This window comes from Drosophila guanche, unplaced genomic scaffold, assembly GCF_900245975.1.
Source record: "Drosophila guanche unplaced genomic scaffold, DGUA_6, whole genome shotgun sequence".
Lineage (NCBI taxonomy): Eukaryota > Metazoa > Arthropoda > Insecta > Diptera > Drosophilidae > Drosophila > Drosophila guanche.
Window position 1 is genome coordinate 9,300,736 of NW_022995743.1, and position 13,563 is coordinate 9,314,298.

The 13,563-nt window shown below is 43.7% G+C and overlaps 2 protein-coding genes across 3 annotated transcripts; one reads left to right on the forward strand and one right to left on the reverse strand.

Annotated features, from left to right (window-relative positions):
* Window positions 1-143: 143 nt before the first annotated feature.
* LOC117591996 (zinc finger protein 479) lies at window positions 144-11,032 on the forward strand. 2 transcript variants are annotated; one of them, XM_034285442.1, is made up of 5 exons: window positions 144-1,139; window positions 8,430-8,633; window positions 8,718-9,062; window positions 9,121-9,513; window positions 9,579-11,032. In XM_034285442.1, the coding sequence occupies exons 1-5, from the start codon at window positions 387-389 to the stop codon at window positions 10,548-10,550; spliced, it is 2,667 nt and encodes an 888-aa protein (XP_034141333.1). In that variant the 5' UTR covers window positions 144-386; the 3' UTR covers window positions 10,551-11,032. The 2 variants fall into 2 exon arrangements, with proteins under 2 accessions (XP_034141333.1, XP_034141334.1); XM_034285443.1 differs by lacking the exon at window positions 144-1,139 and having other exon boundaries at window positions 8,472-8,637.
* A 487-nt stretch (window positions 11,033-11,519) lies between these two features.
* Window positions 11,520-13,372, reverse strand: LOC117591998 (fibrinogen-like protein 1). The gene is made up of 3 exons (XM_034285446.1): window positions 13,258-13,372; window positions 11,816-13,172; window positions 11,520-11,754 (listed from the first exon to the last, which is right to left on the reverse strand). Exons 2-3 carry the CDS (start codon window positions 12,970-12,972, stop codon window positions 11,535-11,537), a joined length of 1,377 nt encoding a protein of 458 aa, XP_034141337.1. The 5' UTR covers window positions 12,973-13,172; window positions 13,258-13,372; the 3' UTR covers window positions 11,520-11,534.
* Window positions 13,373-13,563: the final 191 nt, after the last annotated feature.

The following is a 13,563-nucleotide window of genomic DNA, read 5'->3' on the forward strand; positions in this document are numbered from 1 at the left end:
CGCAAAAATATATCAATATATTGATATTTTTGCAAAAAATATATTACGATAGATATATATTTTTATTTTTTAAAAATATCGATATATTGATATTGTTATATATTTTTGACAAACCCTACTTGCTCTCATCACTATTTAGAAATATTATAAAGTTCGCGGCTAGTGGATGCGCGCGGCTGCCAAAACTTTCAAACTGTTGAAAAACGCCGGCGCGAGTGATACTAGGTTGACAGTTTGCTGTTCTGAATTTTTAATGCTAGAATAAATCGCAATTTTATGAGAAAGTCCGCCGCGTCGCTGAACTTCACTTCCACGGTCGTGTGTGCGCCAAACGAATTCTGACAAAGTAAACAACTTTTTGTGTAATCAAGAAACAACCACCCACCATGCTGCCGCTGCAGGAGCCAGTGCAGCAGCCAGAGCCGCAACCCCAGAGCTTTAATTGGCAACTGGAGGATTACGCCTACTTTCGTAAATGTGGAGAACTTACCACATCGCCGGATGTACAGAGCTTTGGCTTCAATTGCGCCTTTTGCCCTGCAATTTGCTTGCAGTTCTCGGTGTTTATGGATCACATTCGCGGCCAGCATATTCAGGAAATGAGACGACGGTACGAGGACTGCGAGGATACAATCGAACAAACAACCCAAACAGATTTAATGATAATGGAAATGGACTGCCATGACATATTCCAACTGGAAGACCAAGACCAGACCACCACAGCCAGCAAAGGCACCAAGAAATCGAATTTGAATGGAATGGTGATAGAGACGGAGACGGAGGAAAACACGGCAGACACGCAACGCCTGGCGGTGATAGACATGGACATTCAGTTAATGAATATCGTCGCGGCGACCCCCGCAATGCAGCTATCCCATGCAGTGGGAGCACCCGAAATAGATTTGGTTTATGTTATGGAAAATCCATTGCCACCCTCGCCGCCGCCTTCCGCGGACATTTTGGGTGACGGGAAGACCTGCCTGCAGGCACTGGATCCATTTGAAGTGCTTCATGAAGTGGTAGATATGGTCACGCCCACACCGACGCTCTCACCTTTGGCTGGTGAGATTGGTGTTGTGGCTGGCGCTGACGTTGGGGTCGCTCCACTTCCACTGCCGCGATACGAAACACGACGCGTGGTAAGTTAATCGCTGATTCCTTCTGTACATTCGCTCTGCGTCATTTCGCTGTCCTCTCTTGCTACAGTACACGCTCTAACGTCAGCGCCACAGCGAGTTGTTAGCTTTTCCAATTACCACAGTAGTTCGCGCTCGGGGTGATTCACTGTCGTTTCCCCTTTTTCTTTTTATTAGATTTTGTAATGCAAAAATGGTTTTCCGCCGCTGTCAAGAGGTAGAAGAAGGGCTGAAGGCTGAAGGCAGTTCCGGAGGAAGCTTAACCTGGTCACTTGACCTTCAAAATAACGGCGCAATGGCACACAACAAAATATTGAGAAAAAGTGTGTCGCTTTTTCGCCCTGTCCGCGCGCTCTCTCTCTGTATACGTCGCTCCCTCGTGGTTCTCCTTTGTTTCTTGTTTTCCCCTTTGAGTCCCGTTGCTATCCACGGCCCTATGTTTTCAAATGTTTTGTTGTGGTTCTTGTGGAAGCACATAGGGAGAGAGAGAGACGTTTTGTCAGTTCGTCAGAGACGTTGCTATTTTTGTTGTTCCGTTTGCATACCCTTGGATAGAGTATTATCAGTTTGATCAGCGGTTTGCAACGCAAGGAGGTATTCTTGATCATCTGATTCATCTGTTGTGTTAATACCCAACTACTGTCATATTTGCTTCATACAGAACTATCAGTTAGTTCATTTGACGTTCTTTGCTTAGTGGTACTATTTAAAGGCTATAGGTAATAGATTTGCAAGGGTATCAAATGCTCAGGATGCAATATATTTTCTTTTGTGTTTCTTCTCCCGTCAACCCGACTCAATTTTTCAGAGTCTTTTCATCTTTGGTTTCCAATTTTGTTTTGTTTTTGTGGACATGGAAATTCTATAGAAAACAACAATAACTTTTTTGTGCATATGCATGTACATATGTATGTATTTATGTATATGTATCTCGTTCATAGGATCTGTGCAATTTCTGTAAGGGGGGGTGCTTGGAGAGAGGCAGGCATTAATAAATATACATATGTATATATGTACATATGTACATGTATGTACATATGTATATCTAGATTCTAGACTCAAAATGTGCGACACAAACATTTCAGCATTTTATTTTGGAAAACTTTTTGGTTTTTTTGTAGCACTTTCTTTGTTGTGGATTTACAAAAATAAAAAGCTATTAAACGATATTTAACGAAATTTGTGAACAGTGTCGGCCTATAAATATGTACACTCATAGATACCGAACTGGTTCAATTTGGATCTGTCGTTGCACGTACCATGTATTTATATTATGTACATACGTTTCTACGTGGAATTCATACCCGTAAATGGGCATAGAACTTTTATAAGTGCGTAATATAAGAGTAATTCTAATTCTTTTTAAACTATGCGTATAACTTAGAGCCACTTCTCAAGCAACCCTCCCTATAGTTAATTGCTTTCTCTGTTCTGGCAAACACTTCAGGCCGTGATGTATGTATTTAGATGCTTGTCAATAATGACGGTGATAATCGGCCTTTAAAATATCAGACCATAGATTGGTAATGTTTTTGGTTTCTCATCAATTTGACGTAGAGAAATCTCAAGAGTTTTCCGTCTTCCAGATAAATATAGACCAGAGACATGGGACATGGGCCACTGCATTGACGCAATCTAAATGTCAGCGACTAATAATTCAGCACTTGGTCTGATTTTAAAACGCTAAGTACTATAATTGGAGGGAATACATACAGTATTAAAGGCAGTTCTCGTCACATAAAGAAAGAACAAAATTCGATCTCGAATGCTTGATTATTATTATCGCATAGCCGATATCCGGGCTAGGGCATTGGAATGGTGGGGGGCGGGGACAGAACAACAGAACTCTCTGTGAAATGTGAATGTGAATGCTGATAAAAATCATTTTCTATTTGCCCCTAGAAACCCGGCTACACGACACTTTCAATAGAAATTATGGGTAATTTTTGTTTATTTTCGTTTTTTTTTTACGAGTATTTTGCTATTATCAACATTGGGCAAGTCTGTCGGGCGAGGCGAGCATTATCTAGACCACAAAGAGGTAAACAAATAGGGGAAAATTATCTAAGCTTCGATTTGGTAAGCGTTTTTCGAGACGCTCTGCACCTTGGGGCGAATGTTATTGGTAAAAAAGTAAAATCTAGGGATATAATTCTTCCCGCAGAACCTTATTTTAAATTTGTCTTACATTTGAAATCAGTTTTTCCATGAAATCAGTTTGTGTCTTGCCTGATTATGATATATTCCTAGCCATCTCTAAGTGAATAAACGATGGCGATGAGACAATGACGCGCGTCTCTCCAGCCACTTTGAGTAATTTAACATTTGCTCGAGCGAACGATCGATCGATCGATCGCCTCGACCGATCGTTGCCCCAGACAACCCAATCAGTCCTCCTCTCTGACTTTCAGTGCCTCTATGTCACATTTGGCGCGATATTGCCGCCTTCGCGTTGGAGGTAATAAAATAATTGTCGATTTCTGTCCATATTGTTAGCTGTTCAAAATGGCTTAGAGATAAGACGGCTCAAAGACGACGAAAGCGCTGCAAAACCCCTAACTAAGGAGGTTTTAATGTTTATTTAAACACTTGTAAATTGGAATTTTTAGAGCACCTGCCATAAATGCGCCTGCTACCCATAAATCATTGTCCAAACAGAGTGACATATAGAAATTGTCGTATGTACCAATACTGACGATAATATTGAGAGAATTGGGTGTGTTTTTATGGATAACTATTAAATTATTGCTGTGCAATGATTATAGGTATTTACGAGTAAGAACTACATACAACATATGTATGTATGTATGTACTATTTATATAGTTGTAAAATCTCAGAAATTATTACCAAAGATTAGTTATTTGGTTTTTATTATCACGAACGCAGTATCACGAAGAATTTTGACTCATCTAAATCATCGATTATCCGTTGAAATCAAAGTACTCCACAGAAAACCATCCCATATATCACTGCCCATAATCTAATCTTAAGTCGGGGATATCACCGTGTGGGTTTATTATCTGCCCCAACGATAATTCCCTTCCCATATTTCAACATTTTCAGACAGGTGCGTTTTATGCCAACGTTAAACATTATTGAACATTGAAAGGTTCCCCTCCTTTAGGGCTATTGACAGGCGTTGCCTCAGATTCTATCAGTCACAGCCGCGCTTATTAAATAATTAACAAGTTTAACCAAACATTAAACATACCGTTGGAAGGTGGACGGTCTGTCTGAAGAGGGGCTTAGAGTGTTGTTTCGACCCGCTGATCGATCAGCTGAGGAGGTTTTATAATCAGTCTAATTAAATTAAGGCAGCCTTACCTTGTGACTGACTCCGCCGTCAGACGAAAGTTATTTGCTTAAAGTTTTGGCCACGACTCTGTGCTTAAGAGCTCTCGACCTCTTCAAACCGAACGCATTTCGTTTTGTCAGAAATTGATTGCACCATAGCCGCAATGCCGCGCGTAGTATTATCTTTGATTTTGGACTTTCGTTCGTATTTGCTTCCCGGTTCTTGGGTTCTCTATAAGGTTTCCCTCCCATCGTAAGGTTTATTTTCGTCGGTTGCATGGGCTTCTTTCATCACTGGGAGGACGTGGACATGCGGCACGTTTGGCCATAAAAGAAATGAACGGAAACCTCCGGCGGGTTGCGTGGAAACACACCAGCAACGTATTCCTCATAATTTATTACCGCACGTTGAGTTTATTACATTTCAGTTGAGTTGAGTCTCGTGGTATTCCGGATTATGCATGTCATATGGTTTTGGGGCTATTTTATATAGCATACAAATCGGAGCCTGGCCTCTAAACCCTGTTCATAAGTGAAACATTAAACTCTCGTGTCTGGCAAGCGCCTTCTGTTCGATCAATTAAAACCTTCCCTTGAGCCTGAAACGATTCACTCGGAGCAATAAATCGAACGGAAAACGGGCGACAAAACAACCAAACAGAACACCTAAAACTTGCAATCCCCCATGACACCATTTTGTAGCTCGATTCGATTTTCCAGGCCCAAAGCCTTATAATGGTTTACGAGTAAATGCAGCATTAACGTGGCTTTGCCATGAATCTTTTTATTTGCACTTGGGCGCAGCCCCATAGCCATTCCCAGCCCACAGCCTATAGCCCGTCGCCACATTCAAAGCTCCAACCATCGCGCTACATGTCACACATTGGCCAGTGGCTTAACGGGAGCGCGTTCTAATTAGAAGCTAAGAGATTGAGTGGGGTGTGGCGGAACGGGGCTGTAGCTCCAGCAGATCTGTGCCGATAATCAGCAATTGGCCACGCTGTCCAAATGGAAATTAAAATGTATCGGCATAAGCGAGTTTCTGTTAATTAATTTGAGGCGAAAACGAAAACGAAAACGAAAACAGCAACGCTTTATCATCGCATCATCATCAAAGGAATTTTTTGATTGGCACTGCCTGCCCGCATATTTCTTGGTGACAAATGCAATAAAGAATCGTTTCTAATTGACGAGAAAACATCAGAGTTAGCCCTCCCTCCCCCATCTCGCATGGATGACGCAGCTTTCGCACCCGGAATTGGAATTGAAATTGGACTCGGAATCGGAATCGGAATCGTCAGGCATTGGAGCCGGCACTGCAAGCGTGGGTTCTGCTTATCGCAGAGTTTATTTATGTCTCAAGTTTGCTGGCAAGCAAGCAAGTGGAGGTGGATGGGTATGCTTGAGGAATGCATATTATTGAAGAATATCTTCAGATATATCCACACATCAGTTCCCTTCATACGTTTACTTCAAAATACATATGGATATAATGCATATCCCTAATCCATGCCCCAACAAAATCTTTACTTTACTCGCACTGCATTGCATTGCACTCCCTGACTGCCCGTCTCTTTCTATGACAGTTCTAACGAGTTTCGACCCCTTTCAATTTAAAAAATATAAATAAACCATAAGGGGGGAAACGAAAAAGCACACAACTAACTCAATCAAATTGGTCTGCGATCGGGTTTCAATACACAAATGTACATACATATGAATGGATGTACATATGAGGAGCACCCTGGAGAAGTTCAGCGATGCCCCATTTAATGGTGCCCGCTGACGTTGCCGTTGCCGTTGCCGTTGCCGTCATCGAAGCCCGTTTTGTTTCTATTGTTGCTTATTGAATTTTTATGCAATTTTGTTAAACAGTTAACTGGATCAATTATTTGAATTGCGTGTTCGGTAAACACAGTCGAAGCAGCAGCACAGACACAGAAAAGGCTGGACAGACTGGACACGCCCCAGAACTGTCTCTGTGTCCAAAGAAGCCAACTCCCGCTTGAACGTTGCCCGCCCTAGCCTCGCCTTTGTTTGCCCTCTCGCTCGACACTCGACAATAGAAATAAAAGCTAAAAAGAAGAGCGCACTAAGAAACAGCTGCTCAACCATTTGCACTATTCAAATTTCCGATATAGTCTTCTCCACAACGATGTGCAGACGGATATGTACTGCATGGATATGGAACTATTTCCTGTTGCTAGGTAGACAGCGACTCGCAAGGATAGAGAGCCCAGCCATAGAGGGTCAGCCAGCGGGTCGACACTGAGAGTGAGAAAAAGGGGCTACAAGGGGGTTACTTTAATGGGCTTTCAGTTCCCTTCACTCACCTTTTTGGGGTGGCGTTGGGCCGTTCTTTTTATGAGCGTTGGGTGTGACCCGAACATGTTTTTCCTGGGCCTGACAGAAAGTGAGAGGGTCGAAACTTTAATTTCCACGTTTTTAAATTGCATTCCCGTTTGGGGCCAAGGTTTTTGTTTGTAGTCTTCAGTTATTCCATTAACTTGGGAAAGGTTTAGTTTTTTGTTTGTATGAAAAAAGTTCGGCCAAGGCCTCTTTCGACAGGTGAATGAGAGTGGTTGAGGTCCGCTGAAATGCCAGCCAATTAATCAGAATCCACTTTGGCCAGTAACCCAATTTGGGTATTGATTAACACTCAGTGGGTTCGTGGACACAGCTGTAACATTGATAAATGTCAGACAGGAAAGGACTCTGGTGGAGTTTCCCTCTACCCTTTTATTTCATTTAGCTCGTGAATAGTTTGTGCTGTGCTCAAGATTATCTTATAATAACATTAGTATTGATTTATGTTGTGCCCACCAGAAGTTCCATTCAGTTTATTCCATCCATTCCAAAACCTCAATACATACCTCAAATCACAATTAACCATCCCCAAACAACGTTTCTTGTTACTTTATCTACCCCCAATAGTATTTTCGACTTTTTATGGGTGGGAGCTATGGAATTGGAATAAAGCAAAGGGGACTAAATCATCGACGATTGTTGTGGCCGGCCAGGCCACTCAAGACAACTTCAATTAGCAATTAAAACGAAATAAACTACTCTAAAATGCACACCCTAAGATCTTTTTAGTTTGTAATCCCATTTGTAATGATTCGTTGGTCAAACCTATAGGAAAAACAGCAATACCTAGTGTGAGGGAATTATATTATGTTTCACCCGAATCCGATCATAACGGGTGGGAACCAGTTAGAACCGCTTATCACGTAGTACATTTACCGTATCTAATGTTTGCGCCCCAGACGGCCGGTAAAACAAAACATTTGCATGAACAAATTAATTTCGTTTCGTTTGGAGTTTCTATAATTATGGGGCTACTTATCGATTTTTGTTCTGGGGTAGGTCGGAACTTATGACAGGGAAAGGTTTGCCTGTGATTTTCCACAGATCAAGGTGGTTTCAAATCAAATCAAGTGTCCATTATAGCTGTCAAACTCTAGACTTGTACCCTTGCATTATTCATATGTACATATTTATATACATGCCACTCGTATGTTTCATTCATGGACAGTACAATAGAATGCGAAGAAGAAATATACCTTTATGACAAATATTTCGTAAGCAAAAAACAAAACAACAACAAACAGGGGAGCAAATAGATATACACATCGTTATGTACGTACATATGCATATATATGAGTGTATGTAGAACCCAGTCGGGCCATTTGCAATGCCGATAAGAACAATGACGATGACAACGTACGTGTAGACGACACAAAGGCCAATAGCCGCTGATATTGGTGAACAGGGAACTGTGGGAAGAGGAGAGCGAACTTTCCCTTTTTATTTTGTTTGACTTTGTTCGTTCACATGGACGATTGTGGTTGTGTGTTGTTCCATCGATAAACCCAACCGCCTCCGAATCGTCTGAGGCTGACCAAGATCATTGCTCATCTCAAAGATACAACACAAGCAGAGGCAATCGTAACACAATTTATTTATTTATGCGAAATATTTATTCTTGTTGGATACAGGCAATGCAGCGCAAGCTTCGTCAAGCGGAAAACAAGAATGCAAAAGATTCAACCAGGCAAGAGGCAGACCCGGAGGCAGTGGCAGATGCTGAACAATTCTCCGCCGAGAACGTGTCGGAACTAACACCGCCAGCGACGCCTCCGGCCCCAGGGCCGCCCACATCCCCCGCGAGTAGTATTGGCAGCAATGTGGACTTCCAGGCGGTGTGTAAATATATGCCAATGATGCCCCCATCCCTATTTGATCGTTCTCTAGCCGATCCGCACTTCCCTCCTCAACCCACACAGCGCACTCGTCGCGAACTGGAACGAAATCGAGAATTTGTTGGCTCTCTGCTGGCGGCGTATGAGCGCATGGAAAAGTTATGGAATCCCAGGCATCCCGACTACAAGTACAATGCGAAGCGAAGTGTTTATGGAGAATTGGCTGCGCCACTGGAGGGCATCTGCCAGATGCAGCTGACCGGCGCCGAAATCTTCGCCGTACTCAAGGAGCTGCGGAGTCGCTATCGACGGGAGCTGAGCAAGCTGAATGCCCTCGGCGGTAAGCACAAGTCCCGTCTGTGGTACTTTGACAAGATGCACTTCCTCAGAGGCGTCATCGAGAACAAGCGAGCCGAAAGGGATGCCAAGGTAGGTAGCCAGATGAGAGACTATCGTAACACGCAACTCATCTGGACCTTACCTACAGGTCACCAATGAGAGTACCGAAAGCGAGAAGTCCTGTGAAACCGATGCCGAGTCCTGCAGCAAGTCTGCACTGTATCGGGAGGTGCTCAGCTTCATCCTGGATGCATTCAAGCGGCTGGAGTGTCTGTGGAATCCCCAGCACTACGAATATACCAGCTGCAGCAAGAAGGAACTGTACCGGGAGATCTCTGGCCAATTGCAGGAGGAGCTGAACTACGAGCTGAGTGGCGACGAGTGCTACAAGGAGATACAGAAGCTGAGGACGCGCTACCGCAAGGAGCTGCGCATGGTGATCAAACACAAGGGACTGTATCTGCCCAAGCTCTGGTGCTACGACGAGATGGAGTTCCTGCATCCGATACTGCAAGAGCAGATCTTCAATAAGATAAGCAAGGTATGTACATGCGTCTGCTAGTTGGCTACCCTTCTATATCCTTTGGCATCCTTTCGCTTTTGCAGAAAGTCGGTGTGGTGGAGACCAATCAGAAGACAAAGTTCATTGACGCCAGCTCCATTGAATTCGGATCGGCAGAGGATCAGCTGCAGTTTGTGGAGATCTATCGCAACTATGCGGCGTTGTGGGATGTGGATCATCCCGACTTTCGATCGAATGCCTACCGCAGTCAGGCGCTGACCCAGATGTTGGACGAGCTGAACACAACCTTCCACACAGCGTATGCCGCCGAGCAGCTGGAGAAGACTCTGTTCGAGCTGCGCAAGGAGTTTTCAGCGCAGAAACGGAAATTACTCACCAACCCAGGAGAATCGTGCAGCGTTCCCCTGCTGCACGCCAGACTGGCAGACTTTCTGGAACAGAATCTGGGTCCTTTTCGATGCGATGTCTGCTCAGAGCTCATCAAAACCTGCGACCAGTATAAGGTGCATCGCTCCGGGCACGACGGCACCCCGCCCTTCATTTGCACGCTCTGCGGCAAGGGCTTCCAGATGCCGTGCAATCTGACTGTGCACATTCGACGGCATCGGCGCGACTTTCCCTATGCGTGCGAGAAGTGCGACAAACGCTTTGCCACCTCCACAGAGGTGGCCATCCACCTGCGGACACACACTGGGGAGCGACCCTACATTTGTGACCTGTGCGGGAAATCCTTCAAGACGTGGTCCTTCTTCGACATACATCGGCGCAGACACCTCAACCAGTCAACATTCAGCTGCCCCATCTGTGCGAAGGGATTCTACGAGAAGAATCGCTTCACAGACCACATGAACTCCCACTGGGCCATACGCAAGCACCTGTGCACGGTGTGTGGCAAGACCTTTACCACCTATGGCAACCTCAAGAAGCACACCGAACTGCATTTGGCCGTGAAGAAGTACAAGTGCTGCACGTGCGGCAAGCGATTCGCCCAGTTCGCCAGTCTACGATGGCACAAAAAGCGTGCACACGGCTCCGGGCAATCGGAGGAGACGTAGACCCACTTCTGTGGGGCTACTCCAGGTTATTTACACGCCAATCGTAGAGAGTTAGTTACTAGTAAAAAGTTACAAGTTATATTGCCATCATCCACTTGAGGATATTGCCAGCTGAAAGTGTACTTATCTTGCGCTAAGTAATGTATTTATTTACCATTTAAGTATGTCTGTTAAATGGCCAGGCAGCAAGAGTTCTGCTGCTTGAGTTCTGTACGCTTAATCGCTATAATCGAGCGATTAGGTTTCCATTAGCCGATCGATTGTAACTTGCCTTATGGGTTCAGTTCGGTTCGTTTCGGTTCGGTCGAAATGTCATTGAAAGTGAAACCCAAGGCACATTGAATGTATTTATGTACATCGTAAATGAATGTAAGTGTTCTCTTCAGCTCTTTTGAAGTGGAAACAACCAGTTGGATTGGGATATATTCTGTAAGAAACTGGAATAAACTCATTTTAAGAGAACAAATTCTCTGCTCAGGCTATAAATCTTGCTTCGAATCGATATTAATTTATATTTCTCCAGTTCTGGCTAATTTGTCAAGCGTTTATTGACTCCAATTGAGTTTCTTTACTCCCACGGCCGTCCCTTGGTAATAAAAGTGCAAGTGACAAATGATGGAGACACAGCCAAGACCCAGAGTCAGAGCCCAGTGCACACACTCAATTAGATTTCATTAAATTGTAGTAGCAACAGAGAGAGCAAAATGCGAGCACAAATGAACATGAAAACGAGAATTAATTGCACCAATAATGACTTGTGCGCGAATAAACAAATGTCTAGAGCAGCCAACACCAACTGCACTGAACTGTAACGAAGTAATTACAGAGAGGAGAGGGCGAAAAATCGAAAGGTAATCAACTGTCGAGCAAGAAGGGGGCGTAGGAAAAGTAAACTACGAGCTGACAAATTGGATTCGAGATTTATCCGTTTCGAAGTGTCGTTTAAGCTGTTGGAAAAAAAACATAGTACGGGTAAATAATTTATTACAAATAATGAGAATTTATCTGTTGAGCTGATGGAGAGTTTCGTTTTAATATAGCTCTAGGTGTACGCTTTGTAATGGGTAAATCTTTCAACTCCCTTTGGCTCTTTGGGCGTATTAGCATCTGCACGGATTTCAGAGATCTGAAGCTGTACCAGGGCTCCCAGAAAATGCCCTGGACATTGTCCACCTCGGACTTGAAGTACTTGCCATTCAAGTTGCTAAGGGTTGGGTAAGAGAATAATTCCATATTTATTTTCAACTGTTCAAATGGATTATTACCTTCGAGAACAAAAATCGTACCACCAGGCACCGTGATGATATTCGGCGCAATTCATATGCGTAAACTCGTCGTTATCCCTATCGAAGGTGGAGAACTTCATCTTGTCATGGGTGCGCAACGCATCACTGGAATTGCCTTGATAATGGCCCAGCAATTTCAATTCGTAGCCTTCCTCCTCACTGCCGATAACAAAGTCATCGTAGTGGGCATAGCTCATCTCCCCATTGAATCTCCTGAAGCTTATGTAGAGCTCATGGGGCTGTGAATTTGTCATGCGGTGCAGTTTTTCGAGGCCAATGAAGAACTCTCCGTTGAGCTTGCCAAACCCCTTGCTGTACTGATCCCAGTTGCGATAGAAGTTCACAGAGCCATCCAGTCGGCGCTGAATAACCATCCAGCCAGGACCGGCGGATGGGAGACCCTCGCAGGGCACCAGAAAGGGCAGGAATCCGGGCAGATGTATCAAATGAATGCCAGGCGACATGCCAAACGGAATGCAACTGGTGGTGGCTGCCTCCCAGTCTGCCAACAGATCATCCTTCTTCTCCCTGAATTTGCCTTCAAAGTATACGACTTTGGCCTTCAGATGATCGATCAATGCCGTACTGGAGATGTTCTGTTTTCTCAGCTCAGTCAACACGTGCTGTTTCCTCTTCAATCTGGTTTCGTAGATCTTGACCTTCTGCTCGAGTTCCTTGATTTTTTCATCCTTCTCCGTCAGCTTTGCTGCATATGTAGAATTCTGAACATTACAAATCTCTGTGAGATTCTCGAATCTCTTCAGCAAATCGTCGTCAGTGTGTTCCTTGGTTTGCAGCTTGTTTATTTCATTCTCCTTGTCCTTGATGGTCGCCGCACTCTCTGCTATTTTACCCATATAAACATCCAATAAATCGTCCAGATCCCCCTTGCTAATGCGAATGGTTTTGTGCTGATCAATGTGGACTTCTGCCAACTTCTCAGGCACTGGTGTGACATTGACAATGGGCAGGCTACTTGCGGGTACTACTTCTGTCTTGTTCTTCAAATCTTTAATGACATCCTTGGTTGGCTTGATCTTGGGACTGGCCTGGAAGGACCCGGGTACTGTCAAAACAATCAGCAGCAAAACCAAACTATTCTCCATTTTGAGACGTACTTCCCGAACCGTGCACATGGAAATCGAAATTCAACTGAAATCGCAAGCGAAATAAATAAATAAATTATCCAAATCCGGAAGTGAATGTAAAGCTGGCTCCTGATAAGAAATACTGCACTTCCAAGCTGCACTTGAACTTGAAGCGTACACTTCTACAGCTGACTCTTTAATCATTTATTAATTATAGCTGGGCATACACCAACACTTCACTGCGGACACTAATATTTGTGGACGTAATTACAAAAAAATAAATACAAAAGAATTCAAATTCAAACTTCGCGCTGTATTTTGCTGTAAACTTACACTTCCTCTTCAGGTGTCTCTGCTGCTTATTACATAAATATGTAGTTGATATGTTGTAAACGTGTAGTTCCCGAGTAGCTATCATGTTAAAGTTGTATGGTTGGCTGACCTTTTTAGTTAAATCCTCATTTTTTAAACAATCCTGTAAAAAGAAGACAACAAAACTTGCCAATCTCATGCATAATTAATTCATCAATCATATAAAATTATAGTTTTAGCGCTGGGAACTCTAACTGCCTGGTAATGCTTAGCAGAATATCAAAATCAACGAAAATGTTATCCTATAACCATGCTGAAATAACTAAG